Source organism: Leiobunum rupestre, chromosome 6, assembly GCF_980474605.1.
Source record: "Leiobunum rupestre chromosome 6, qqLeiRupe1.1.hap1, whole genome shotgun sequence".
Classification (NCBI taxonomy): Eukaryota; Metazoa; Arthropoda; class Arachnida; order Opiliones; family Sclerosomatidae; genus Leiobunum; species Leiobunum rupestre.
In genome coordinates, this window is record NC_143389.1 from 32,016,237 (window position 1) to 32,042,755 (window position 26,519).

Sequence of the window (26,519 nt, forward strand, 5' to 3'; positions counted from 1 at the left end):
AGAAAATAAACTGAACTAATCTCACATAATAATACTTAAAAGCACATTTTATCCATGGGGTAGCCATTTAGAAAACAATTGTACACCAGATTTCTGATTTCCAATATTTACGATATTTCTTAAATAATTACGATATTTCTTAAATATTTACGATATTTCTTAAATATTTCCGACATTCTTAAATCTTTCCAAATATTTCTAGATTTCCAGAAATATCAAATATATTTACCGATTTCCAGAAATATCAATAATATTTCCGTTTATTTCCAAATATTTATTTCGATTTCTCGAGATTTCCTTATATATTTTTTTTTGAATTTCAGGATTTCTAGAAATATTGAAAATATTTCCGTTTATTTTTAGATTTCCAGAAATATCGAAAATATTTCTGTTTATTTCTCTAGATTTCCAGAAAAATCAAAAATATTTCTGTTTATTTCTCTAGATTTCCAACATTTCTTTGGATTTCTCTAGATTTCTAATATTTCTAATGTATTTCTAGATTTCCAGAAATATCGAAAATATTTCCGTTTATTTCTCTAGATTTCCAACATTTCTTTGGATTTTTCTAGATTTCTAATATTTCTAATGTATTTCTAGATTTCCAGAAATATCGAAAATATTTCTGTTTATTTCTCTAGATTTCCAGAAATATCGAAAATATTTCTGTTTATTTTTCTAGATTTTCGAAATTTCTTTGAATTTCTCGAGATTTCTAATATTTCTTTGGATTCCTCTAGATTTCCGTAAATAATTATTTCGATTTCTCACTATCTGTACACCAGATTTCTTAAGTGACTATACCTCCTCGCATTTTATCTAGCGGATTATATATCATACGTAGGCGGGGAAAATCACTGACTTTGGGTAGCAGTAGATGTTATGTAATATATCATGTACCTTCGCAGACTCGAGGTATTTGTCAATGGCAATGATTTTCACGCCAAACCAGAGAAGCACACTGTATTCGGCTTAAATTTTATGTAAAAAGGAAAAATTACCCTCCGTACACTGTTAAAAAAAATTGTTCTAATTTGAACAAATCGCCGTTCAGAAGGTTGTCCCTGTAACAGAACGCCATTTTGTTCTAATATGAACAAAAAAAATTCGTTCGATAAAGAACGATGGTTGATGGTTCAATATTGAACTTAGATGTTCTCTATTGAACCAACCTTCTTGGTTCAAATTAGAACGTTTTGTCGTTCGTGGTGGAACGCTTTGTCGTTCGCCGTGGATCATTTTCTCGTTCGACTTGGAATGCTTTATCGTTATCCAATACAGAGAGTACACAAAGTTATTGCTTTCAAAATTATAGCTCATGTCTCCTGCCGGCGGTTCATCATGCTAAATTAATAAAATTAACCTAACCTAACCCATTGCCCACAGAAAAGGAAATCCAGGCCTAAAAGTAGATTATTTGAATTTAGTTCCAAACTCAGCCATCTTATTAAGCTTAAAATATCTACCACGAAAGTGATATGCGTAAAATAAATAAAACCTTATCTTAGCGCAAAAGATATTACATTATATTATCAGCCGAAATATTTAATATTATAATTTAAATATAATTTATTTCTATGCTGAAAACGTCAAACCAAATTGCAGTATATTACGAAATATTTCCGAAAAATTTTAATTCTTGAACTTAGGCAATTACATTTCCGAACGAATTTCGTCAACCTTGCCAATCAAATAAAAATATACTTAAAAAAACGGTGAGTGTCCTATAAATTCGGACCTTTCACAACCCTTTTTCGTTTTCCACTTCGTTAGGACACGAATGTTATTTATATCATAATTTGTGTTAAGTTTCTTTTCAATAGGTGGGGTAGTTTCTGAGAAACAGCGTTACAGACCTAACACCATTTGAGTCGCTAGTGAAGGAGGTACGCTCCAACAATGAAATTGAATCTTCGGTAAATTTCCAAACACACTGAACATACAACTACAAAAACAACTTCATTACAACATGTTCTAACTCACCCTGTAAATAAATTACTACGAGTAATAGTTTAATCAACCAGTACATTAACTTAAAATGTACGACAAAAACTACCTATAACAAAGCGCACTCTAAACCACTCATCTATTACTTTATGGATGTTATACTTGTTTGTTACTTTTGGCCATACGACGTTTTCCGCAAAATAGCGTCACACTTATTTGTTACTTTTGTTCATACGTTGGAAGTGTCACCCTCATATGTAAGTACATGTACATGAAACCAATACAAAGAAATCCATATAGGCTTGTGCGTAAAACCTGTTCTAAGGGGAACGATCTCCTAGCTATTGGAACGAATCTATTCTATTGTGTAGTTTACAAGCCTTCCTCCAGAGGGCGAAAGAGAATTCGTTCTTATTTGAACGAAATAAAATATCTTGAACACACCGTTCTCTGTTACATACCTTTAGAACGCTATCGTTCATTTTTGAACAGACTGTTCTAAGTTGAACGTCTTCTGAACGAATTTTTTTAACATTGTAGCGACATTTTTTTATTTACTAACCATATTTTGCCGATGAAATAGAAACTCACTATAATAAGGAAATTCCCCTGCACTATTTTCAGTTTTGAAAAGTATTTTGAAAAATCAACGGAAACAAATAAAATTAGCGCTATTCTGTAGAAATCAACAAGTTGGCAAGCCAAAATATACCTCTCCTCGGAAGAATTGTCCCTAGTGGTATTAATTTCTCGAGATAACCCTTAAAGATATATCTCCGCAATTTAGAGTTATTTGTTAAAAATATTAACCCATTTCTATCCCGCCCGGTATAAAATTTTAATTATAATTAAAATAATTGAGACGAAACGACCAATTTTAATTTATTCAGAATATCATAAGTTAAGTAGTTACAACAGTAAGTTATACGTACTATAACAATGCACAATTGAATTAAACCCTTTTACAGAACAAGTTTATCAGTTAAATATAATACGAAGCAAATTTTAATGAAAGAAATATCTACAGAGGCTTTTTGGAATTACTCGCTTACGAAATACTTGCCGCATCTTTAACGCTCATTTTATTTCAACACTCGCCCTTGATGAAGATACCGTAGATATCTGGTAGTGGACGACTCGTTCACTTCCTGTTGACGTTGTGACGCATACCACATGAAAAAGACCAATGCCGTCCAATTTCCAATATCATATAATGACTCGCACACCCAAGAAATCATTGACTGCGTTAGAAATCGTAGATATCCAAATATCCACACCAAATGTATTTACAAGAAGCAAAAACCTTACCATCAACAAAGCACAGAGAGCCACTTGACTAACCGCCACCTCTTAAAGCAATTAACGTTAAATTATCTCCTTTGAATTAACAGAACTATATATAGGTCGTTAAGAAAGTGGACCACCCACAGGGTCTACCCTTTAACCCTCTAATCTCGGCTGACTGCGCTAAAACAAGATTTAACCTTTAAAAAATACCAGATTAGGCCTTCATAAATTCATTAATAAAAAAAGACTTTATTACCTATTATGCTTACGATGCCTGTCTTAATTTCAGTGAATCTAAGCAGCTATCGGTGGTTCTGTGGTAGAGCGCTCGACTGCCAAGCCGAATGGTCTGGGTTCGAAACCTGGGTGGCGCATTTGTTTTTAATCAATAGAGAAACGCTAAATTAGAATTTCTTCGATGCAATAATTTCAATTTCAATTCTATTTCAATTAAACCAAAATTTCCTACTCTATTAAATACGCTTCCGATAAAGCTGAAGGTCTAATTTTCAATAAGGCGTAACAAGTGTCGGTGGTTCTGTGGTAGAACGTCCGCCTGTCAATCAGGAGGTCTCGGGTTCAAATCCCGCCCGATGCGATCGCAAATTGATACTAAGACGAATACCGTGTACAACTGGTGGAAACCCTGCCATTGGACGTTGAGAGGTAGCATTACACTCAGCACTCGGTCCGTCCCAAAGTCAATAAGAAGAAGTTGGAGAGAAAACGCCCATATAAACACAACAGACTCAACATGCACAACCATCAGAACACAAACACAACAAATTCAACACTCACAACCTACGCATAAACATTACAAAAACGTAATACACCAAACCGTCACGACGGTGAGCGAAAAAACACCATCCAAAACAAACCGCAAATGCATCCGTTAACGCTCACCGTCACACGGTGGTTTTGCCAACCCTTTGAGAAACTGCGTACGCAGTGATTACACTTTGCACCGAAAATGCGAACGCGTTCGCAGTCCTGACAGACAGACAGACCCACCCACAGACCCACAGACAGACACGGTCGTTGTATAACCCCTCCTAGGGACAATATGCTTGTGCAGAAGTGGCTATCGAAATATCAAACTATCGATAGTATTAGTCAAATTTAGAGTTGTTTATTTTCCGGAAAAATGAAATGCGGAAATATTTCCCGGAAAAAAAATGAAACATAAATTTCTTTTTAAGGGTTTTTATTTTTTTTTAATCTTTTTATCTATATAAAATTTACAATAACAGTAAACATACTACAAAACATTAATAGTGTTACATTGTTAATCAGTTGAAAATAGTCTAGCGGTTTAGTTTTAAATTTGGATTCGAAAAAATTATGCGAAAATTCCGCTTTATTTTAATTTGCAAACAATATACTAGACTTATCATGAAATGAAGACCCTTTTTTTTTGGAAAAATACGGAAAATTTTCCGACTTAAAACACTAGGCAAATCAAAAATTGTGGCGGTCTGTAATGTCGTAAGTGATTTTAATGAAATGCTTCGACATAAGGTCGATGCAACTCGAGAAGGTCACCAATAGCGTTTTCCTTTTCACTGCTCGTGATACGCTCCGAATCCGCCGTTTTTGATCTATGGAGACAAATGGATCAGTGAAATTTTGTAAATCGCGCTGAAAAGGAAAACGCAAAAGCCTTATTCTAAGCGAAACACACTAACCCGTGATTCATCCGAGCAGAGCGCGTTGGAACGCGGAAAAACCTTGCTCCGAGCGGACCGAGCACCTAGGAATTCCAAACGCGATCTCGATTCGTTGATTTGTCAAATTAGGCAGATCAGTTTCGGGTGGTCGAAACTTCAACGGAACAGAACTTAATAAGCGAATGGAACACGAATTGCTGTTCGGAGGTATCTTAGAGCGTTCTATAGCAGCTAGGAGCAACAAACACAGCACCCTACACAAGGAGAACGCAACCCGTCAAAAGTCGTGCATTTTCTTGTGTACATTTTTCATTGGTTAGACGCTTTAGCGCCTGCTGCCGTCGGAAGGGGAAAATTCGGAAATTGTCTTCCCCCGCCCGTTAAACGTTCAGCGTAAAGGCTCGTCCAATGAAATTTGTACACAACACTGCGTTAGCGTGTTTAAAGGCTAGCTGCGTTCTCCTTGTGTTTGTTGCTCCTAGATAGCAGCAAATGGAAAGCGATATTATAGTAGGTGCCTCCTATGTAAACTACTCTTGCTATCCAAAAAATGGTCTTATAGCAAATCCAAAAGTTACTAAGTAATATAAATTTGATTATGTTTAGAAGACAATGATAACAGTTTAAAAGATTTGATACCTATTGTTATAATCACAAAAGTTATATCAAATACAAAGCTTTATAAGAAATATTATCGAAGATATTACTTTTTGTAAAGTGCACTAGGTGTAAAATCGCGATATATGTTTCACAACCGATGCCAAAAGATGTAGTACACTTTGATCTACATAGCTAAACGACGATAACGCTTATTATTCAATTTGAAAGAAATATTTTATACAAAGTCATCTATTTTAATGATACCTTTGATCTTAGTTAAACGCTGAAGAATCGTTTTATTAAATATAAAAAAGGTTCTGTACGAAGAGAGATATATTTTGTACAAAAGTCCCTTAAGAGTTTTGGTTGAAAGTATTCCTTTAATTTTTTTACTTCGTTTTGTATCCTAATAGTTTTTTCGTAAATTTACTTTTTAATTTCTAGATGTATTTCTTGATGTTCATTCTAATTTCCTTAATAGAACCGAATTCATGTCTGAATATATCCAAATTTGTCTTAATACAGGGTGTTTCAAAAGGTTATGCAAAATTTTTAAGGATAATTAAGCCTGCTTTTTTCAGGTGTGGCCTACTAGCCCCTGGAAGTAGGCTGCAACGAGCGCCAAACCCAGCAGCAGGGACTTTAAATACTGTTTAAGTTTACCTTTTCACGCTGGTTACATCGATTTGTTTACAAAGTCCTTTTTCATCTATCACACGAACCCAAACCTTAATGTTCGCATTTCCCTGCTGCTTGGTTTTGCGTTTGTTGCAGCCTGCTTCCAGGGGCTAGTAGGCCACACTTTGAAGCTCTCTTGGCGCTCTTTTAACTCATCGTAGGAAAATGGGGGAAAAACAGGCATACTTCTCAACTCACCCCCTACAACTCCTTAAAATCTTTGTATAACCTTTTGAAACAGCCTGTATATCCCTATTTGTCTTAATATATATATTTCCGTCTTATTATATTCCAATTTGTCTTAATATATCCTAATTTAATATCTTAATATATCCTAATTTAATATCTTAATATATCCTAATTTAATGTCTTAATATATCCTAACTTAATATTTTAATATATCCTAATTTAGGTCTTAATATACCATAATTTACGTCTTAATATATCATAATTTATGTCTTAATATATCCTAATTTAACGTCTTAATATATCCTAATTAATTGTCTTAATATATCCAAATTTGATGTTTTAATATATCCTAATTAATTGTCTTAATAGATCCTAATTTAATGTCTTAATATATCATAATTTATGTCTTAATATATCCTAATTTAACGTCTTAATATATCCTAATTAATTGTCTTAATATATCCAAATTTGATGTTTTAATATATCCTAATTAATTGTCTTAATAGATCCTAATTTAATGTCTTAATATATCCTTATTTAATGTCTTAATATATCCTAATTTAATGTTTTGATATATCCTAATTTAATGTTTTAATATATCCTAATTTAATGTCTTAATATATCCTAATTTAATGTCTTAATTTATCCTAATTTAATTCCTTAATACATATAATAATTTATCTTATTATCTTATAATTATCAATAACTTATATCTCTTTATATGTGTATATTGATTTTTTAATATTCTGAGACTTAGTTGAATAGTTAATTTTATTTATAGTGGACGATTTGCTCATCAATTACCCGATTTCACTAGAGGTTGTGGTCTTCGGTTACCAGTCTCACTAAAAGATTTGGTCATCATTTACCCGTCTTCACTTGAAGATCTGTTCTCTGTTTACCAGTCTTTACTGGAAGATTTGGTCTTCCGTTAGCTTATAAAGGTTTCTAGACGTTAGAGCGAATATATTACTTACATAGGCTGTTCTTGACCGGACCTTTTATTGCTTACGTCTAAAACCCTATTAGTAACGAATACAGCCAACGAAAATCGAAAATATATGACTGGACAATCTGGAGGTAGATTTATATCAAATACAATGCTCACTGGGATCAAAATTCTTGGCTAGTCGAATTTCTAATTTTAGCATAATCAGAATGTATCGCGTGGCTAAGCCTATCGCAGTATTAATTGAAGAAACTAAAAAATCCGCGCCTATCCCGCATTTTTTTATGGCAAGAAGGAAAAGAACGATTATGAGGTAAGCAGACAACGGCAGCCCACCAAAAAAAAGTTGTTATTTTCCGCTAGAGGACGGGACTATCGTAAAACAAGCATTAAAAATGTGCTAGCTCTCAATAAACTTTGGTTAAGCTCATCGTCGCGAAGGACGCGTTCTGAAAAGTAAAGAGAAGAAGATGGCTATATGGAGAAGCGAGATGATGCTGGGGGGGGGGGGGGGGGGGGTCCCGCTCCCTTTCCCTCGAAATCCTATTAGGGCCGCTCCTAGATCCGGAAATGGTCCCTTCTTTTAAGTATCCTACCAACGAGACGATAAATCGGTAAACTCCCCCCCCCGTTCGCCGCGTTATCCATTCCAGCTTCTTTGATGATATATCCGTCTTGTAGACAAACGCGTGCTGGCTTAAAAAACACGGATATTATTAACAAGCTTTATTCGAAGCACGCGGTCAAATTTTCAGTCCTTTTCCCGAATTTGTATTCGAGTCAGGGGTTCCGGTTGGCTTTCTCGCCTTTTTGGGAACCGGGTCTCTTTTTTTTCCGGTGTACTACGAGGGGGAAATGTAAGCGGATTTTATTTTTGGATTTTTTTCGTCAGCGGGTTCACCGCGAGAGGGAGCTAAAAAACACGTGTAATGCCGAGCTAGCCGTTTACCAATAAGAAAGCCCCGTGGATCGTAAAAATAACACTTTTTTCGCGCCTACTCTCTCGACGCCAAAGAAAACCCCTTGCCAGAAGTTTAGAGGCAAGCTCCGGATAAAAATTCTTCGAATGCGCGTGAATTTCATACCGAATGTTTGTCTCTCTCCATCTGTTCGACGAGACATCGGAAGAGATATTTTTATTCAGTGCGGATACGGATGATTGAGTGGGTTGGATCACTCGTCTTATTCCTTATATACGGGCCTGTGTCGCGTCCGTGCTGCTGATCGGTAAATAATCTAACTTGTAAGTGTATTTTAAGGTTTTGGAAATTAACTTTACCTCTTGGAAGATTTTAACGTGGTTTGGTAAATTTGAATAATATATACCTAATTTAGGGAATTAGTTGATCAAAGTGCTGGTATATAATTCCTATTTGATAAATAGTAGGTCACTTAGTCATGGAGCGGGTATATCACTCCTTTCCGAAGAAAAGTAGGCCAGCTATACAGGGAGCAGGTATTCAACTCCTATCTGAAGAATAGTAGGCCAGTTATCCAGGGAGCGGGTATATCAATCGTATCTGAAGAATAGTAGGACGGTTATCCAGGGAGCGGGTATATCAATCGTATCTGAAGAATAGTAGGACGGTTATCCAGGGAGCGGGTATATCAATCGTATCTGAAGAATAGTAGGACAGTTATCCAGGGAGCGGGTATATCAATCGTATCTGAAGAATAGTAGGACGGTTATCCAGGGAGCGGGTATATCAATCGTATCTGAAGAATAGTAGGACGGTTATCCAGGGAGCGGGTATATCAATCGTATCTGAAGAATAGTAGGACGGTTATCCAGGGAGCTGGTATATCAATCGTATCTGAAGAATAGTAGGACGGTTATCCAGGGAGCGGGTATATCTATCCTACCTGAAGAATAGTAGGCCTGTAGCGTCTTCGTCTGTTATTATAAGATGTCGGAATCGTATAAGACGCTACGTGAATTTCGGGAGAGCTGTTCCGACTTTAACTCAAATGACCGACTGAAAAATCATTTGAATTCCCTGTACTATTATGACTATATTAACTAAAAACGCATCTGTTGAGAACAAACAGGTATTTAATAAGACTTTTCGGTTATTGCAAACGGAGCTCCACTTTTCGGGAACTTACAAACTCTAATTATATTTAAATCTAAAGATCGTTGGGTTTTCTTTTTATTTGCGCTCGAAAGAGCGCGCGATTTTAAGGGAGTGAATTTCAAATCACGCGTCTGACGCCGTTAATTTCCTTCAATATATATTACATTGGTTATAGGTCTATATTCCGTTATACATATATACGCGAATACTATTTGATATAAATATACATGTGTTAAAATTATATATTAATTCTATACCAACAGTTTTTGCTCTTTTTACATAATAAATTTTGACAGCGTTACATTTTTAAAATCAATAATACCAATAAAACTAATTATACTATTTAATGCGCGATAATTTTCAACACTCCCCCCAAAATAATGCTATACATTAGTATTATTTTACTCTTTTTTTTACACCGTAGCGCATTAATCATTAATTTCTAAAGCGTATAGGAGCGATATCGGTCGTCTTATAATGTTTCCATTTGGGACTCTGACTAAACACGATTTAATTTTCCCATCGCGACCCCTTTGTGTTTCAGTTATCACTCCCAATTTCCACATGTGTTTGGGATATTTCTCTTCGTGTACTTCGTCATTTTCCTTTATTGACGATTCTTTTCGCACTCCACTGTCGTAATGCGCTGAGCGCAATTCAAGTAGATATTCTTTCCTCCACCGATTCCATAACCTATCTAAAAGCGCACTTCTATGTCGCTCCCGTCGGGTCATTTCTAATTGATTTCTCGGTATTTCTATTTCTCTACCTCGCTGAGACGGTAGACACGTTAAACGTTTTCCGGTTAAAAAATGGGCAGGGGTTAATGGTGATGGTTCTTCAGTATGACTGGGTACGTACGTAAGCGGTCTAGAATTAATCATTGCTTCAGTTTCTGCGAGACTTGTTTCCATTTCTTGATACGTTAACGCTGCACGACCCAGAATTTTCCTTAAAGTTGTTTTTGTAGAGCGAACTAATCTTTCCCACCATCCACCCCACCACGCTGCTCTTTCAGCGATTTAGCGCCATCGAATACCCTTGTTGGCAAAGAAATCTTGAGTTTCAGTACTCTTCATATTTTTCCATAGCAATCGTAAATCCTCTTCAGCTCGTCGAAAAGTTCTCGCGTTGTCCGAATAGACTATACGAGGTATTCCTCGTCTGGCGATAATACGTCGAAAGGCCAATAAAAATTGATGAGTATTTTGTAACGGCACAAGTTCCAAATGGATGGCTCTTGTTACTGCGCAAGTACACAGACAAATATAACATTTCTCCAGATTTCTATTCATCTTCACGAATAATGGTCCGGCGAAATCTAAACCAATTATTTCGAAAGGTGGAGACTCTTGGATTCTCTCCCTAGGAAGTGGAGCTGTTGGGGCTTCACCTGGTTTGGATCTCAATCTCCTACAAAGCATGCACCCTTCGACAACAGATTTTGCCAACTGCCGACCGCAAATACACCAATATCGACCTCTCGCTTGTGTTAATGTATTTTGTACTCCCTAATGAAGAACTTCGATGTGGCTTCTAATCATTAACAACTTCGACAAGTCTTGTTTGTACGGAAGAATTATAGGGTGTTTTTCATCTTCACTTAAATCAGCTTGTTCGAGGCGTCCACCGACACATAACAGACCATTCCTTAAAATCGGTCGTAGCTTCATGATATTAGATTCCTTGGGAATCGCTTGGTCCCTTTTCAAAGATTCTATTTCTGATCCGTACACCAAGATTTGAACATTTTTAATCCATATTTGTTCCGCTTCTCGTATTTCATCAACCCCGATGGGCCCCGAGTTGACTTCTCTCCTCCTGATTTTGTTCACAAATCGTAGAACGAAAGCAGTTATTCTGAACACCTTGTTTACATCGCTGTACCTTTTTAACTGCAATATATTGTGGATTCCATTAATTGTTTCACGGTGAATCGTGAGGACTGTCTTTCTCTTCTCAAAATCAATCTCTTCAATAGGATCTGCTTTAATTTTCTTTTCTTCAATTGTAGGCCATGTAAATTCTTCCTTTAAAATCCACTTCGGACCATTCCACCATCTATAACTTTCAACTAACTCAGTTGCCCTTAATCCACGAGTCAGAAAGTCCGCTGGATTATCTGTAGCGGGACAATATCGCCATTCCTTGGCCCTAGTTATGTTTTGAATTTCTGCTACACGATTTTGTACGAACGGTTTCCAAGTTTTAGGTGATTTCTTCAGCCATGAGAGCGCGACCATAGAATCTGACCAATAGACAACCGGTATTTCTTCGATCTTCAAAGCGGCCTTTACGTTTTTTGCGAGTCGAGATCCCAACAAGCAACCCATTAATTCCAACCGAGGAAGAGATAATTTTTGTTTCATTGGTGCCACTCTTGCCTTTGACCTCACAAATGACGTTCCAACCCTTCCAGTTTTTGTTTCATAACGAAAATACACCACACTGCCATACGCCTTTTGACTGGCATCGCAAAACACGTGTAATTCTTTCCAGGCCCCTTCATTACTTCCCCCGAAGTAATAGCGATCAAGGTGGATTTTTCGAACTGTGGCTACTTCTTGGCACCACGCTTGGAACTTGTTGTTCAGACTTTCTGGTAGTGGTTGATCCCATTCAAAAGGAGGATTCCATAGTTCTTGGAACAGTAATTTGGCGCGTATCGTGTACGGCGCTAACATTCCGAGAGGATCAAATATTTGAGAAACTGCACTCAGTACGTGGCGTTTCGTTCCCTTAGTATTTTGTAAAATTTCTGCCAATTTGGATAGATCAAACGAAAAACTGTCCCTTTCTGGGTTCCAAAGCAGTCCTAAGATTTTCTGCTCGACGTTGGTTTCGTGTTCGATTTTTGTATTTTCGTTCGAATCTGCCGCTTTACTTCCCCATTTTTCCTGTAATTCGTTGGAGTTTGATTTCCATTTTCGAAGGTTCATATTAGCTTCTTTCATTATTTGCAAAGCTGCGTTCGACAATTCGTAGGCGCCTTCGACATTTTCCGCACCAGAGAGATAGTCGTCCACGTACAAATCTTCATCTAGTGAACGAACGACTTCGGTTTCATCACCTTTGTATTTTGCAATATGCACTTTAATCGTAGCTGCCAACAGAAACGGACTGGCTGAAACGCCGAATGGAACTCTTGTCATCTGAAGTATTCGAAAATCGTCTCTTCGAAAACCTCCATCTTCGTGAATTTTCACGCATAAGAATCTCACTGCGCTCCTATCTTCTTTAGAGAGGCCGACCTGAAGAAATGCCTTTTCGATATCAGCAGTGATGGCGACTCGATGGCTTCGAAAACGAATAATGAGCTTCAACAGATCCGGATTTAAGTTTGGTCCGCTCGATACGCAATTGTTTAATGACGGTGAACCCTTTACGTGTGACGATGCATCAAATACGACCCTTAATTTTGTGGTCGCACTGGCTTTGCGTTTAACACCGTGATGTGGCATGTAATATGTACCGACTTCACTTGTGCCTTCACCTGGTAAAACCTCTTCGACTACGCCTAGCTGAATTTGTTCTTCAACAATTTTCCGGTAGTCTTCAAAATATACTGGATCTCTTGAAAATCGCTCCAGAAGATGTCTCATTCGCCTGGTGGCCACCGATTTATTATCTGGTAGAATTTCTTTAGCAACAATCCAGGGAAATTTCACTTCATATCTTCCTTCTTCGAAGATGATCTCATTTTTAAACCTGTTCATTATTTCGACTTCACTTCCAGTTTGATTTTCATCGCTGTTGATACCTAGCGATTCAATTTCCCAAAAGGATTTCAAAGTTTTGGCCACTTCCGATTCGTGGAGGCCTGTTTTCATCACAGTAATTCGGTTTGTATTTACACCGATCAAATTTGACGTTGTGGGACCTTGGATAGCCCATCCTAATTTCGTTTCAATCGCAACTAACGAATTAGTCAATCGCTCGAATTTTCCAGTAACTACCTCATAGTAGGAATCTGCTCCAATCAAAATACCTATGCTTGATAGAGCAGGTGTCGTTTCGTTTGGCTCGTCCGCCAGTTGATATCCCTTCGATTCCACGAGATCCTTAATTTCTTCACATTTTACGAGCGAAAGAGCGTTACATAAATACGGGACTTCTATGGCCGTTATAGCGATCACTTCTCTTGGATCTTTCACATTCTGTAAATTCACTCTAATGACTCTTCGATTTGATTTTGTGGGGTTTTTCTTTACCGAAGTTCTGGATTTCGATTACTTGCTGCCCCACCACTGGCAGTTTCAGTCTTCGCGCCACGTCTTCTCTTATAAAAGACGCTTGGCTTCCTGTGTCCAACAGACATCTTACTACCTGAGATTCTCCGTTGTTATTCGGGCCCTTTACTGTGGCTTTAGCAGTTTGTAGAAATACCGTTTTCTGGCAATCTATCAGAGAAACCACCTTAACTGACGTTTCATCTTGAACTCCTTTAATTTGTGTTTGCGATTGTGTCTTCTTGTTCACTTTGTTCTCTTCGCATATTGTAACGTTGTGTCTTCGTTTACAAATTTTACAAGGATGAAACCCAGATCGACAGTTTTTCATTCGATGGCCCACCTTCATGCAAATGTAGCATCTGTTCGAATCTTTCAAAAACTTCAATTTGTCTTCTAAGTCCATTTTTGGGCAATTGATCGCGGAATGAGTGTTGTTCTTACAGAAAATGCAGTAGGGTCCTCGTTGTGATAGGTTGGTTTGTAGCGCTGTTGCACTCGCGATGATTTCATCTTCGCGTTTTTCTTTATAAAACTTCTTCGCAGTGGCCTGTTTACGTAATTCCTTCACTTGAGTAGGTTTGGCACTTTCTGTTAACATAGCGCGTGTCTCTCTACCTTCAACTTCTTTTTGAAAAAATGCCATTACCTCGCTTATGTCCCACTCTGAATTTCTACCCTTTTTCATGCTATACTTTAAACGGATCTCGTCAGGCAGTCAACCGAGAATTATGGGACAAAGGGACACTCCATTTGCTTCGATATCGACTCCCAACGCCATTAAACTTCTAATATTAGACTCACAAGTATCATACAACATTCTAAGAGCTGACAAATCATTACAATTATACTGACGTTCGTATCTTTCTCTTAATATTCTCACAGCGACATCGTAGTTTACGGCCGACGCCTTGATGCCTCCCAAAGCGCTTTTGGGTTCTCCTTCCAAATACGAAAGTAGATAATTAAACTTTTCTACCTTATTTAAAGTTGATCTTTCACCAATTGTCGACTGAAACTGAGACCAGAAGCCAGGCCACTCGCTTATCTCTCCACTGAACTTGGTGATGACGAGAGTAGGAAGTCTTGGCTGATTTCTCGAAGCTGTAATTTCTGTTGAGTCGACTGATGTGGCATCCGAATCGTCGTCCGAGCTCGATGATACCTCAGTTCTTCGTCCTTTTAGCGATCTCCGAACCTTATTCTTGATAAGAATGATTTGGTCCTGACATTCGTGGCACTCCTTTGCTTCCAGTTCAATTTATCCCTCACTAGCTGTCGTCATCAACGCCGCTATTTTCTCGTCGACTTTAAGAAGGGCCTTTTCTTTCTGTTCAAGTAGGGCTAGTTGGTCTTCGAATTCGTCGCGTGATGCACCATCTTGTAGTAATGATTTAAGCTTATTTATGATTTTCGTTACGTTGTCTCGAGTAACTTTCCGGAACGTCTTTGCTACGGCAAGCTCTGCCATTTCGTCGCCGTCAACTGTTGATCTTGTCGTCAACTATATACTTGTACCACGGTTATTGTTCCCGGGTTTCGGCACCAAAATGTAGCGTCTTCGTCTGTTATTATAAGATGTCGGAATCGTATAAGACGCTACGTGAATTTCGGGAGAGCTGTTCCGACTTTAACTCAAATGACCGACTGAAAAATCATTTGAATTCCCTGTACTATTATGACTATATTAACTAAAAACGCATCTGTTGAGAACAAACAGGTATTTAATAACACTTTTCGGTTATTGCAAACGGAGCTCCACTTTTCGGGAACTTACAAACTCTAATTATATTTAAATCTAAAGATCGTTGGGTTTTCTTTTTATTTGCGCTCGAAAGAGCGCGCGATTTTAAGGGAGTGAATTTCAAATCACGCGTCTGACGCCGTTAATTTCCTTCAATATATATTACATTGGTTATAGGTCTATATTCCGTTATACATATATACGCGAATACTATTTGATATAAATATACATGTGTTAAAATTATATATTAATTCTATACCAACAGTTTTTGCTCTTTTTACATAATAAATTTTGACAGCGTTACATTTTTAAAATCAATAATACCAATAAAACTAATTATACTATTTAATGCGCGATAATTTTCAACAAGGACAGTTATCCAGGGAGCGGGTATATCAATCGTATCTGAAGAATAGTAGGACGGTTATCCAGGGAGCGGGTATATCAATCGTATATGAAGAATAGTAGGCCAGTTATCCAGGGAGCGGGTATATCAATCGTATCTGAAGAATAGTAGGACGGTTATCCAGGGAGCGGGTATATCAATCGTATCTGAAGAATAGTAGGCCAGTTATCCAGGGAGCGGGTATATCAATCGTATCTGAAGAATAGTAGGCCAGTTATCCAGGGAGCGGGTATATCAATCGTATCTGAAGAATAGTAGGACGGTTATCCAGGGAGCGGGTATATCAATCGTATCTGAATAATAGTAGGACGGTTATCCAGGGAGTGGGTATATCAATCGTATCTGAAGAATAATAGGACAGTTATCCAGCGAGCGGGTATATCAATCGTATCTGAAGAATAGTGGGCCAGTTATCCAGGGAGCGGGTATATCAATCGTATCTGAAGAATAGTAGGACAGTTATCCAGGGAGCGGGTTTATCAATCGTATCTGAAGAATAGTGGGCCAGTTATCCAGGGAGCGGGTATATCAATCGTATCTGAAGAATAGTAGGACAGTTATCCAGGGAGTGGGTAAATCAATCGTATCTGAAGAATAGTTGGCCAGTTATCCAGGGAGTGGGTATATCAATCGTATCTGAAGAATAGTAGGACAGTTATCCAGGGAGTGGGTAAATCAATCGTATCTGAAGAATAGTGGGCCAGTTATCCAGGGAGCGGGTATATCAATCGTATCTGAAGAATAGTAGGACAGTTATCCAGGGAGCGGGTTTATCAATCGTATCTGAAGAATAGTGGGCCAGTTATCCAGGGAGCGGGTATATCAATCGTATCTGAAGAATAGTAGGACAGTTATCCAGGGAGTGGGTAAATCAATCGTATCTGAAGAATAGTGGGCCAGTTATCCAGGGAGTGGGTATATCAATCGTATCTGAAGAATAGTAGGACAGTTATCCAGGGAGCGGGTATATCAATCGTATCTGAAGAATAGTGGGACAGTTATCCAGCGAGCGGGTATATCAATCGTATCTGAAGAATAGTAGAACAGTTATCCAGGGAGTGGGTAAATCAATCGTATCTGAAGAATAGTGGGCCAGTTATCCAGGGAGTGGGTATATCAATCGTATCTGAAGAATAGTAGGACAGTTATCCAGGGAGCGGGTATATCAATCGTATCTGAAGAATAGTGGGACAGTTATCCAGCGAGCGGGTATATCAATCGTATCTGAAGAATAGTAGGACGGTTATCCAGGGAGCGGGTATATCAATCGTATCTGAAGAATAGTGGGCCAGTTATCCAGGTAGCGGGTATATCAATCGTATCTGAAGAATAGTAGGACAGTTATCCAGGGAGCGGGTATATCAATCGTATCTGAAGAATAGTAGGACAGTTATCCAGGGAGTGGGTATATCTATCCTACCTGAAGAATAGTAGGCCAGTTATCCAGGGAGCGGTTATATCTATCCTACCTGAAGAATAGTAGGCCAGTTATCCAGGGAGCGGGTATATCAATCGTATCTGAAGAATAGTGGGCCAGTTATCCAGGGAGCGGGTATATCAATCGTATCTGAAGAATAGTAGGACAGTTATCCAGGGAGCGGGTATATCAATCGTATCTGAAGAATAGTAGGACAGTTATCCAGGGAGTGGGTATATCTATCCTACCTGAAGAATAGTAGGCCAGTTATCCAGGGAGCGGGTATATCAATCGTATCTGAAGAATAGTAGGCCAGTTATCCAGGGAGCGGGTATATCAATCGTATCTGAAGAATAGTAGACCATCCAGGCAGCGCGTAAATCAATCGTATCTGAAGAAAAGTAGGCCAATCTGACGCATAGTATAAGCCAGTGCACTGGTATATCTCTCGAATCTGAGGAATGGTATAGGTCAGGATTCAGGTATATCTTTCCAATCTAAGGCCTAGGTAGATCTTGATAATATCTATAAATTATCGACGACGCTGAACAGTCTTACTAATGATAAATATAACACTAGGCTGATACTAAGATATATCAAATGATACTTAATTCAAAGCATGGCGAACAAAATTGGCTGATTAATTCTGTGTCAATAAATTATCGTTTCGCGATACATCCTTTAAATTGCGTTGACCAATTTTAACTATACCACCAGTGGCGTCAGGTTTATTCAATCGGAAAAACATGAATAAATACTACGCGTGTTTTAATAATTTATTCAAAGCACGGCGAAGAAACTCTTTAATTAGTAAGCAGTCAATAAATTATCGTTTTACAGTATATCCTTTAAATAGCATTGCCCAATTTTAGCTGTACCACTGGGCTGTTTTGAAATTGGGGCCGAACTTCTGGTTTGAGAGGGGGCTTGGCATTCTCTCCCCACCCCGAGTTTTAACACCAGCACGAAAGCGTGGTCCTAGCCTACGAAAATGAGGATAGAGCCGTGAGGACTTGACGGTTTTTTCCCAGCTCTCAGTTGGCTCGTGGGGAAAAGGGGGAAAAGGGGGTTTTACTTCGGGACATCGTCTGAATATGAAGTTTCCGGCTACTCCCCCTCGCCGTCTTCGCATCGTATGGTCCTCCGACTTAAGACCGTCCAAGAGAGCGCCCGGTAAACGGCGAAAGCATTATATGCTTCAAGTGGGATTTGCTGTATTAGGAATTATAAGGGGCTGGTCAAAGAACGCTTTTTTGATAATATTGTCGATTTGGCAAATGGTTTTGGGGTTTTTAGTATGGATGGGACAAGGTCGCGGCTTGAACGGAAAACGGCCCTTGGTCCCTCGGAGATTTAAAGGGGCTTTTCTGTCGAAATGGACTACGTCGAAATTTTCGGGGATTTTATCCCCCCCCCCTAAAACAAATACACCGTATTTTTCACGTTTTAATTTTTTTATCCCGTCTGACGCCCTAGCCTAAAAATTGTTGATCATAGATATTTTATTTTTTCTTTTACCGGGTTTATTGTCTGTTTTATCAGCGGTGTGGAACGCTAAACAGACGGTATCCGTTATTAAATTTTTATATATTACTTCCATCGGTTGCGGATTTTGACCTATTATTGATCTACGGGCGCCTGTAGAAGTGTTCCAACAGTCTCGCACCAACGCAGCGCCGTATAGCCAACTCCACCCCTACCGAATTATTTTCATACTCGAGCTTAAACGACATCCCTTATCTTAAATTACAAATAAACAGTTTTAACTCGGGTAAAATAAGAAATTAGAGGTAAAAATATTATAGTTTCATAATAGTTTCAAGTGAGCAATAAGTTTGACACTGGGAACATACTTTACTAGTGAATGGGCAAAATCGCTAGTGATTTTAAGAGCTTTCACTCAAAAGTGAGAGTGGAACTATATAAAAATTTTCACTCTTTCCCACTCTCACTTTTCGTCACTCGCCGAGTGCACTCTTCCCCAAAGAGTGAGAATAGTCAAGGTCACCAATTTCACTCTTATTATTGAAGGGAAACTTGAAATTTAATAAGGAAGAGTACTCTGGTCTTTACTTTCCTTAGAAAATATACTTGAAAAGGGAAGAGTACTCTGGTCTTTACTTTCCTTAGAAAATATACTTGAAAAGGGAAGAGTACTCTGGTCTTTACTTTCCTTAGAAAATATACTTGAAAAGGGAAGAGTACTCTGGTTCTTAGTTATTAATGACGTATTAAAAAATGTGGGGGTAAGCACGTTCTTACCACCTCCACCCAAAATCATTTTTGTAATTGTTCTTGTCAAAATAATTTTCATGTTTAAAAATGTCTTGACGTAAGGTGCTTGTGACCTGCTTGTGACTTGCCCGTGCCACTCCATTTTACCAACCACGGCATTAAATATCTTATTTAAGAATTAAGATTTCAGATTATAATTTATGTTCAAGTTCCCTAGTTAGGGTTTAAGTTGCCAAATTATAATACTCTACAATGGTTCTCTGACCATATTATCATTTGGCTATTTTAGATTTTAGCTTCCTTAATAGATGGCACCACTCTCTCCAATAAAGTCATTCAATTAAATTTCAAATCCTATTTCCCGCCTTCTTTTTAAAAGCATTCCGAGTTAATTTTTTTGTTAGGGAGTGGAGTGAGCAAAGTGAGGGGGAAAAAAACTCGCAGAGTTGCACTCCTAGCGTTGCCCAACTCTGTAGTTTAGAGCCGCCGCGCTTAAAGCGCGGTCTTTTTTTTTTCTAGGAAATAAGTCTATTCCTGGGAACCAAATACTTAAAAGTAAGGACTGGCTGTAGCGGAAGAGGAAATGTTGTATGATTTGTCAGGAACTCGCGCGGTTAACATTACAACGGGAAATCTCTGGTCTTTTAAATCACCAGAGAACGAGAGAGAGAGAGAGAGAGAGAGGGAATTCGAAAAACAAAGCTCTCTTTTATCAGAAGTAGATAGGAGAAGTTCCACTAAAGTTTATGCGGTGTTTGCTCGTAGCATCATAGTTCATTCCCACCTTAAAACAGCCACTCGATCCTGTTTTGTAAATAATGACGTCACCATAATAATAATAATAATAAGCAATGTTTATAACCTGCATTGCAACAGGCTTGAGGTCTTTTTAACAGCGACGCAGGGGAACAGATGACGACTAGCGTTCCTACAGTAATTATTGCTTTAGAACCTCCGCAAGTTTTTATGGAAACCGAAAACCGAAGAACTCGGTGGAAATCTCTTTGACAGACTCAACGTTGAAGGAGTTGTTCCGAGTTTTTCAGAAGCTGGGATCGAACCCGGGCTTTAGCTGCTGCAAGGCCAAAATGCTAACTACTTCTGTACCCATCCTTCATGCGCATCTGAATGTCATGGACCACATAAACTGTTTACTACGGCAACGCAAATAGTTCGCACACACGAGTAACCTACGAATAGTAATGATTGGTTTCAAATGTATTGCGATAAAACATTTTGTAACTATTAGCAGAAGTATTGCTAATGGTTTTTCGAAGTACGTCTAGGGCCGTACGAGTAGTGGTTTTAAACAATAATAATAATAATCAGCTAGGCTAATCATCCAAGGCACCACCTTAGGCCTAAGTCATCGAGTGACTTTTAAAGCCATTAGCTCAGGTGGCCGGGTTACAATGCGTAGGAGGGTGGTGGCTAGCCCTTCATGCCACGCGAGCCAACATGGTATCGAGTACGAAATTTGTTTTCATCGAGTATTCGAGTCGAGTCGAGTAATCGGGTACTTGATGAAGGGGAAATTTTCTCTTATTCGAGTCAAGTAATGCAGAAAAAACCTCGGGTAATATTTTTAACGAGTAGGGTTATCGAGTATACTTGATTAGGAGCTGGTATTATTCGAGTAATTAGGAAATTAAATTTAAAAGGAGTATAAACTAATAAAAATATTCCTTTAATTTAAATGAACCACAGTTTCCACGACTTTAGTAACCTTATAGTGACTTGTGGGATATAAAAGCCTAATTATAGTAAAATAACAATACAATATAATTTTTTAAAATTATTAATGTACCGTCGTATATTGCTTAGGAAGTTAAGACTCCTGAGTCCTAACGCCGGCCGACATCCGAACCCGTGAAGTGACACTCCAAACCAAAACCAAAACTTAATAATATTGTTTGAAGACAAACCGCGCAGGCGCACTACGTATTAAAAACCGTGATCCATCCCCAAGGTCATTCAAAGTATTTGTTGTTTGTACGTCTTGTAGGTATCGTTTATTATTTCCACCCTAAAAAGTTGCAAAACCCCACTTTGAACTTACAGCAGCTTATTCGAGTAACCGAGTACCCGCGACTATGCAATAATCGACGAGTATTTTACAATTACTTATTCAATGTTGAGCTCGAGTACTCCAGCCTCCTACGCATTGTACCCCGGCCACCTGAATTAATGGCTTTAAAAGTCGCTTGATGACTTAGGCCTAAGGTGGTGCCTTGGTTATTAGCCTGGCTGATTATTATTATTATTATGATTAAATGCCGAGTAATTGATGATTTTCGAGTACTCGCACAGCCCTAAATACGTCTCTTAAGAAAAATATAGTAAGAGAGATATTCGTTATAGCTCTGCGTTATAAACTAGGATTTATATAAAATTAGGAACCACTCCTTCTGCGTTGAGTTTGCAAGTTATCTCGCCACTGGTTAAAGGGATTTTCCCCTTCCCATAAAAACTTGTAGAGGTTAACGATAATAGTAAGTGCATGGAGCTGTTGGCTCACGTGGCTTGAAGGACTTGCCATCCCCCTCCTACGCATTGTGACCCGACCACCTGTTTAAAGGCATTAAAAATAAATCGATGACTTGGGCCTAAGGTGGTGCCTTGGGTATTAGCCTAGCTGATTATCGTCTCAAGTACATTTTTGACCATTTCTAGAATGACCAGACATTTTCTGGTGGAGTATTTTTGTTTTTGGATATGACGTCAATTTCGCGTCACATCACACGTGAACGACACTGAACGATTACGATACACTCTTAAAAACGTTGGGTTAAATGATTTTGGTTATATTATTTTTAACTACTTTTTGAGTCAAAAATAACAAAAATGTAGTTGAAAATCTTGAAACTCAAAATTTGGGTTAAACAAAATTAGGTTGTTCTATCGAATTTAAAGTTCCCACGCGCCAAAGACGATATGAGCATAAAAAATGTGTCCATCGAACTTGTAGTCTTTGGAAGACTGGAAATTAAAAAAATTTGCGCCATTCTTGCATCGTTCCCATGAGTGCTTGAAAGGATTCTTAATTTTTGATTCTAAAGGTATATAAAATATTTTTAATTTAATTTGCTATTTATAATTTAAATTTTTCCAATATTTTAAATTTATTTTTTATGTTGTGTTGATATTTCAGCGGAAGAACGTAACGAGCTCCCTTGTTTAAATTTATTACAAATTGCCAAGGCCCTATACGATATTATTTCCAGTGTGATCAAATTTATAAACCAAATTAATTGTTAATATATAACCCAAAATTGAGTCATATATTTGCCATATTTTGGGCTAATGTTCAACCCATATTTGGGTAACTTATAAATTTAACCCAAAATAGCGTTATGAAAATAACCCTTTTTGGGTGAAAACTAAAACAACCCATTATTTTGTTTGGTTAAATACTGACCCAACAATGGGTAAAAAAACAACCCAATTTGGGTCAAAAACAAACCAATATTTATAAGAGTGTAGTTTGTCGTAAGTCCCGGAAGAGGAAACTCATCACATCTTATTTTCTTCGTTGGCAAAATTATTGCCAGGTTTGTCTGAGGGTGATAAATACAAGCGAGAACACGTTTAGGTAAATTAGTTTTGAAATTGAAATCGTTTCAATTTCTACTAAGCCTTGATGCATCCAAAAATAGTTTTTATCCCCTCCTGTCTTGGGCGTCGATGGATCAAATTCAATTATATCCAAAATATTGATCCAAATTCGTTTCTGATCCAGAATATGTAATTTTTAGTTCATTAACAATGTTTGAACTTCAACTTTATTCCGAAAAGTTCTATTTATAAAGTAACGTGGCCTTCTTGTTTAAATATGGCTCTTACGTCACAGTCTCTTACCTCGACAAGTCTACGAGCGTGCGCTAAATTCGCGAGGATTTTTGGATTTTCTAGCGCCCGTGCAAATCGCTCGAGGGAAGAATATACTACACTAAAGCCCGGTCTTGTGACGTAAGAGCAACATTTTAACAATTTGGACAAGACCACTTTTCATTTTATAAAATCCTTTATTGATCAACACTCTTTGATCTCAGTACGATGCCAATATGACATTGGATCAAAGAATTTTAGTTAAGCAATTAATACATTATTTATCCTACTTACGTTTAGTTACTTTGCCAGTAATTATTTCGACTAGCTGTCGCACTTATACGGAAGATAATGATCGACTTATGGTCCTGTTTTTCCAGAAATGAAAGCGGAAAATCGCGCGTCGTCCGGAGAATGGAAGCTAATAACGGGCGAGGAAATGAGTGCTTTTAATAAGCAGGCGCGGGCGCTCGGTGGCGCTCGGTGGCACAATCCCAGTCTCTATTAGGCCTCGTCCTCCCTAATCATCCCATTAAATCGAGCGAATATTACGAACAAGGTAAAACCGCGATCCTTTTTACTTAATTAGGCCAGAAAGAATCCAATTAAGGATCCGCCGCGAAGAGGAAAACCAAACGCGGGATATCCCTCCGCCGCGCCCGCTTATTTTTAGCGGTGTTCGCTTCCCTCCAGGAAAATCACAAATCCCCTGACCCTTATGTACGATAATGTGGGAGGGAGAATGCACGGAGGGCCTAAAATTCAATTAGGTCTGAGCCTCGTGTCAGCGGACTTATCTCTTCATGGGCGCCGAATCCAAGCTCTCGCTTGAATAAGCAAAGGCTCTTTTCTGACGCGAAACAGAGCGCGGATGATAATTGCGATGTTAGTGAGCGTCTCTCACAGCCCTACCCGATATACGTTACTTAACAATAAAGCCCCCCTGCCCCCTGTTTGACTATCTTCGTAACAACGTCTTTGTATTCGGTTGAAGAGAGTTACTTGAAATGTATCTTCTCTGGGGCGATTACGCTCCCGAACCGATTGGTACTACTCTCTGCAGTAAACTTGGTCTATTAACTTTGTTTAACAGCGAGTATCGTTGCCCTCAACTTCTCCCCCCCCCGGGGTGGTTGGGGTAGAGGGGCAGAGTGTTGGATTGTCCAGATGGCAGCATTTTAACGCTACGCCACTTAATTGGTAATGTTTTAAAAAGATGCGAAGAGACTAGAAGTCTGTGTTGATCCATATCGAATGTTCTAAATGAATGAACTAAACGGGCTAATGGGAGTCAAAATTTACTCGAAATTTTAACGCTCCGAATTTTAAAAATGTATTAAGCGAGATTTATTCGCCTTTTAGGCATCTCCAAAGCTTTTAGGGCGCAAAATACGTTTTGTAAAATTAATGTTTTGATTTTTCATTTAGAGCAAAAAGTTTTAGTCTCGATTTTCTAGCACTCAACCCACGCCATCTAGTTTCCAGAGGAAAATTCCACCTTCTGATCTCTTGTCTCGAGTGGAAAATCCCGCCTTCAGATCTCTTGTCCCTAGTGGAAAATCCCGCATTCAGATCTCCTGTCAGGAGTTCAAATTCCCACCTTCAGATCTCCTGTCTGAAGTGCAAATTCCCACCTTCAGATCGCCTGTCTCGAGTGCAAAATTCCGTCTCCAGATCGTCAGTCTGCAGTGGAAAATCTTGTTTTCAAATCTTAAGTATCCAGTGAAAATCTCGTTTTCAGATCTCCAGTAACCAGTAGAAAATCCCACTACCATATTTTCAATCTCCACTACAAGATTCCATCTCCAGTCTTCACTAGAAACTCTCGTCTTGTCTTCAGATACCCATATCCAGTGGAAAACCCCGCCTTTAGATCTCCACAGGAAAATCTTTTCGTTATATATCCAGTCTCCAACCGAACATCCCCTTCTCCAGATCTCCAGGCTGCATTAAAAATCTCGTCTCCATATCTCCAGTATCCAGTAGAAAATCCCACCTCTAGATCTCTAGTCTCCTCACGAAGATCCCGTCTCCAGATCTCCAGTCTCCTCACGAAGATCCCGTCTCCAGATCTCCAGTCTCCTCACGAAGATCCCGTCTCCAGATCTCCAGTCTCCTCACGAAGATCCGTCTCCAGAACTTCATACACCAGTAGAAGGTTCCTTATCTCCTGTCTCCAGTGGAAAATTCCACTTTCAGATCTCCAGTCTCCAATCGAAGACCTCGTTTCCAGATCTCCATTCTATGCCAACGCTGATGGTCTCTAGTAATAGTGTGAGAGGCCGGAGAATTAACGGTAGAAGCAGAAAACGCCGCTTGTCTCCATTGGAAAATCAAGAATCTGGTCTCCAATCCCCGCGGATCCAAGTTTTCAGTTTTGGGCCCGAGCCCTGCCTACGCTTTCAGGAGTCCACATCAATCATGAGTCTCTCATCTCATCCTGGCAATAGAGTGCTAGCAGTTGATGCGTTTTTAAAAGTTAGTGACGTCACAGCCGTATCTTCCGTAATGGTTGTCATGAAAACTCACGTTTTTTCTCAATAGACGTTTAACATTGGTGCCGTCGCAGGGTTTCAAGCTGCTGGCACTCTATAGTTGGAACGAACAGTGTTAAACTTTTCCCGTTTATAACAATTTTGGTACAGATTCTCTTTTGGTATGTCTAAATTTCATTTTTTGGGTACACTTCTCAAGGACGTGAGTTTACTAAACTTCATCTTTGAATAACTCTAATTTGTTAAATATTAATAATAGGGTTATTTCTTTTTTTGTAGTTTAAGCTGATAATGTCTTTTACAAAAAAGGAACAATGGAGGTTCGGCCTCTAATTATTTAAAATTTATTTTAAAGAATTAGAAACCACAACTGGTTGTGTCCCGTGACCAGTTTTGTTAAGGACACTTTCAGCTAAAACCACAAAAAATTCCATATAACTACCAACTATTATAAAGCAATTTTTTTAAATAAAGTAAATTTTTTAAATAAAGTAAATTTTTTAAATAAAGTAAATTTTTTAAATAAAGTACATTTTTTAAATAAAGTACATTTTTAAATGAAGTACATTTTTTAAATAAAGTACATTTTTTAAATGAAGTAAATTTTTAAATTAAGTACACTTTTTAAATTAAGTACACTTTTTAAATTAAGTACACTTTTTAAATTAAGTACACTTTTTAAATTAAGTACACTTTTTAAATAAAGTAAATTTTTTAAATAAAATAAAAGTATTCATTTAATTCGAATGAATGCCGTTTACTGGTCTGATTTT

The 26,519-nt window shown here is 38.1% G+C and overlaps 1 protein-coding gene across 1 annotated transcript; it reads right to left on the bottom strand.

Annotated features, from left to right (window-relative positions):
- Positions 1–9,820: 9,820 nt before the first annotated feature.
- Positions 9,821–14,309, bottom strand: LOC149940630 (uncharacterized). The gene is made up of 4 exons (XM_090179341.1): positions 13,626–14,309; positions 10,916–13,549; positions 10,432–10,843; positions 9,821–10,323 (listed from the first exon to the last, which is right to left on the bottom strand). The coding sequence occupies exons 1-4, from the start codon at positions 14,307–14,309 to the stop codon at positions 9,821–9,823; spliced, it is 4,233 nt and encodes a 1,410-aa protein (XP_090035467.1).
- Between the last annotated feature and the right edge of the window lie 12,210 nt (positions 14,310–26,519).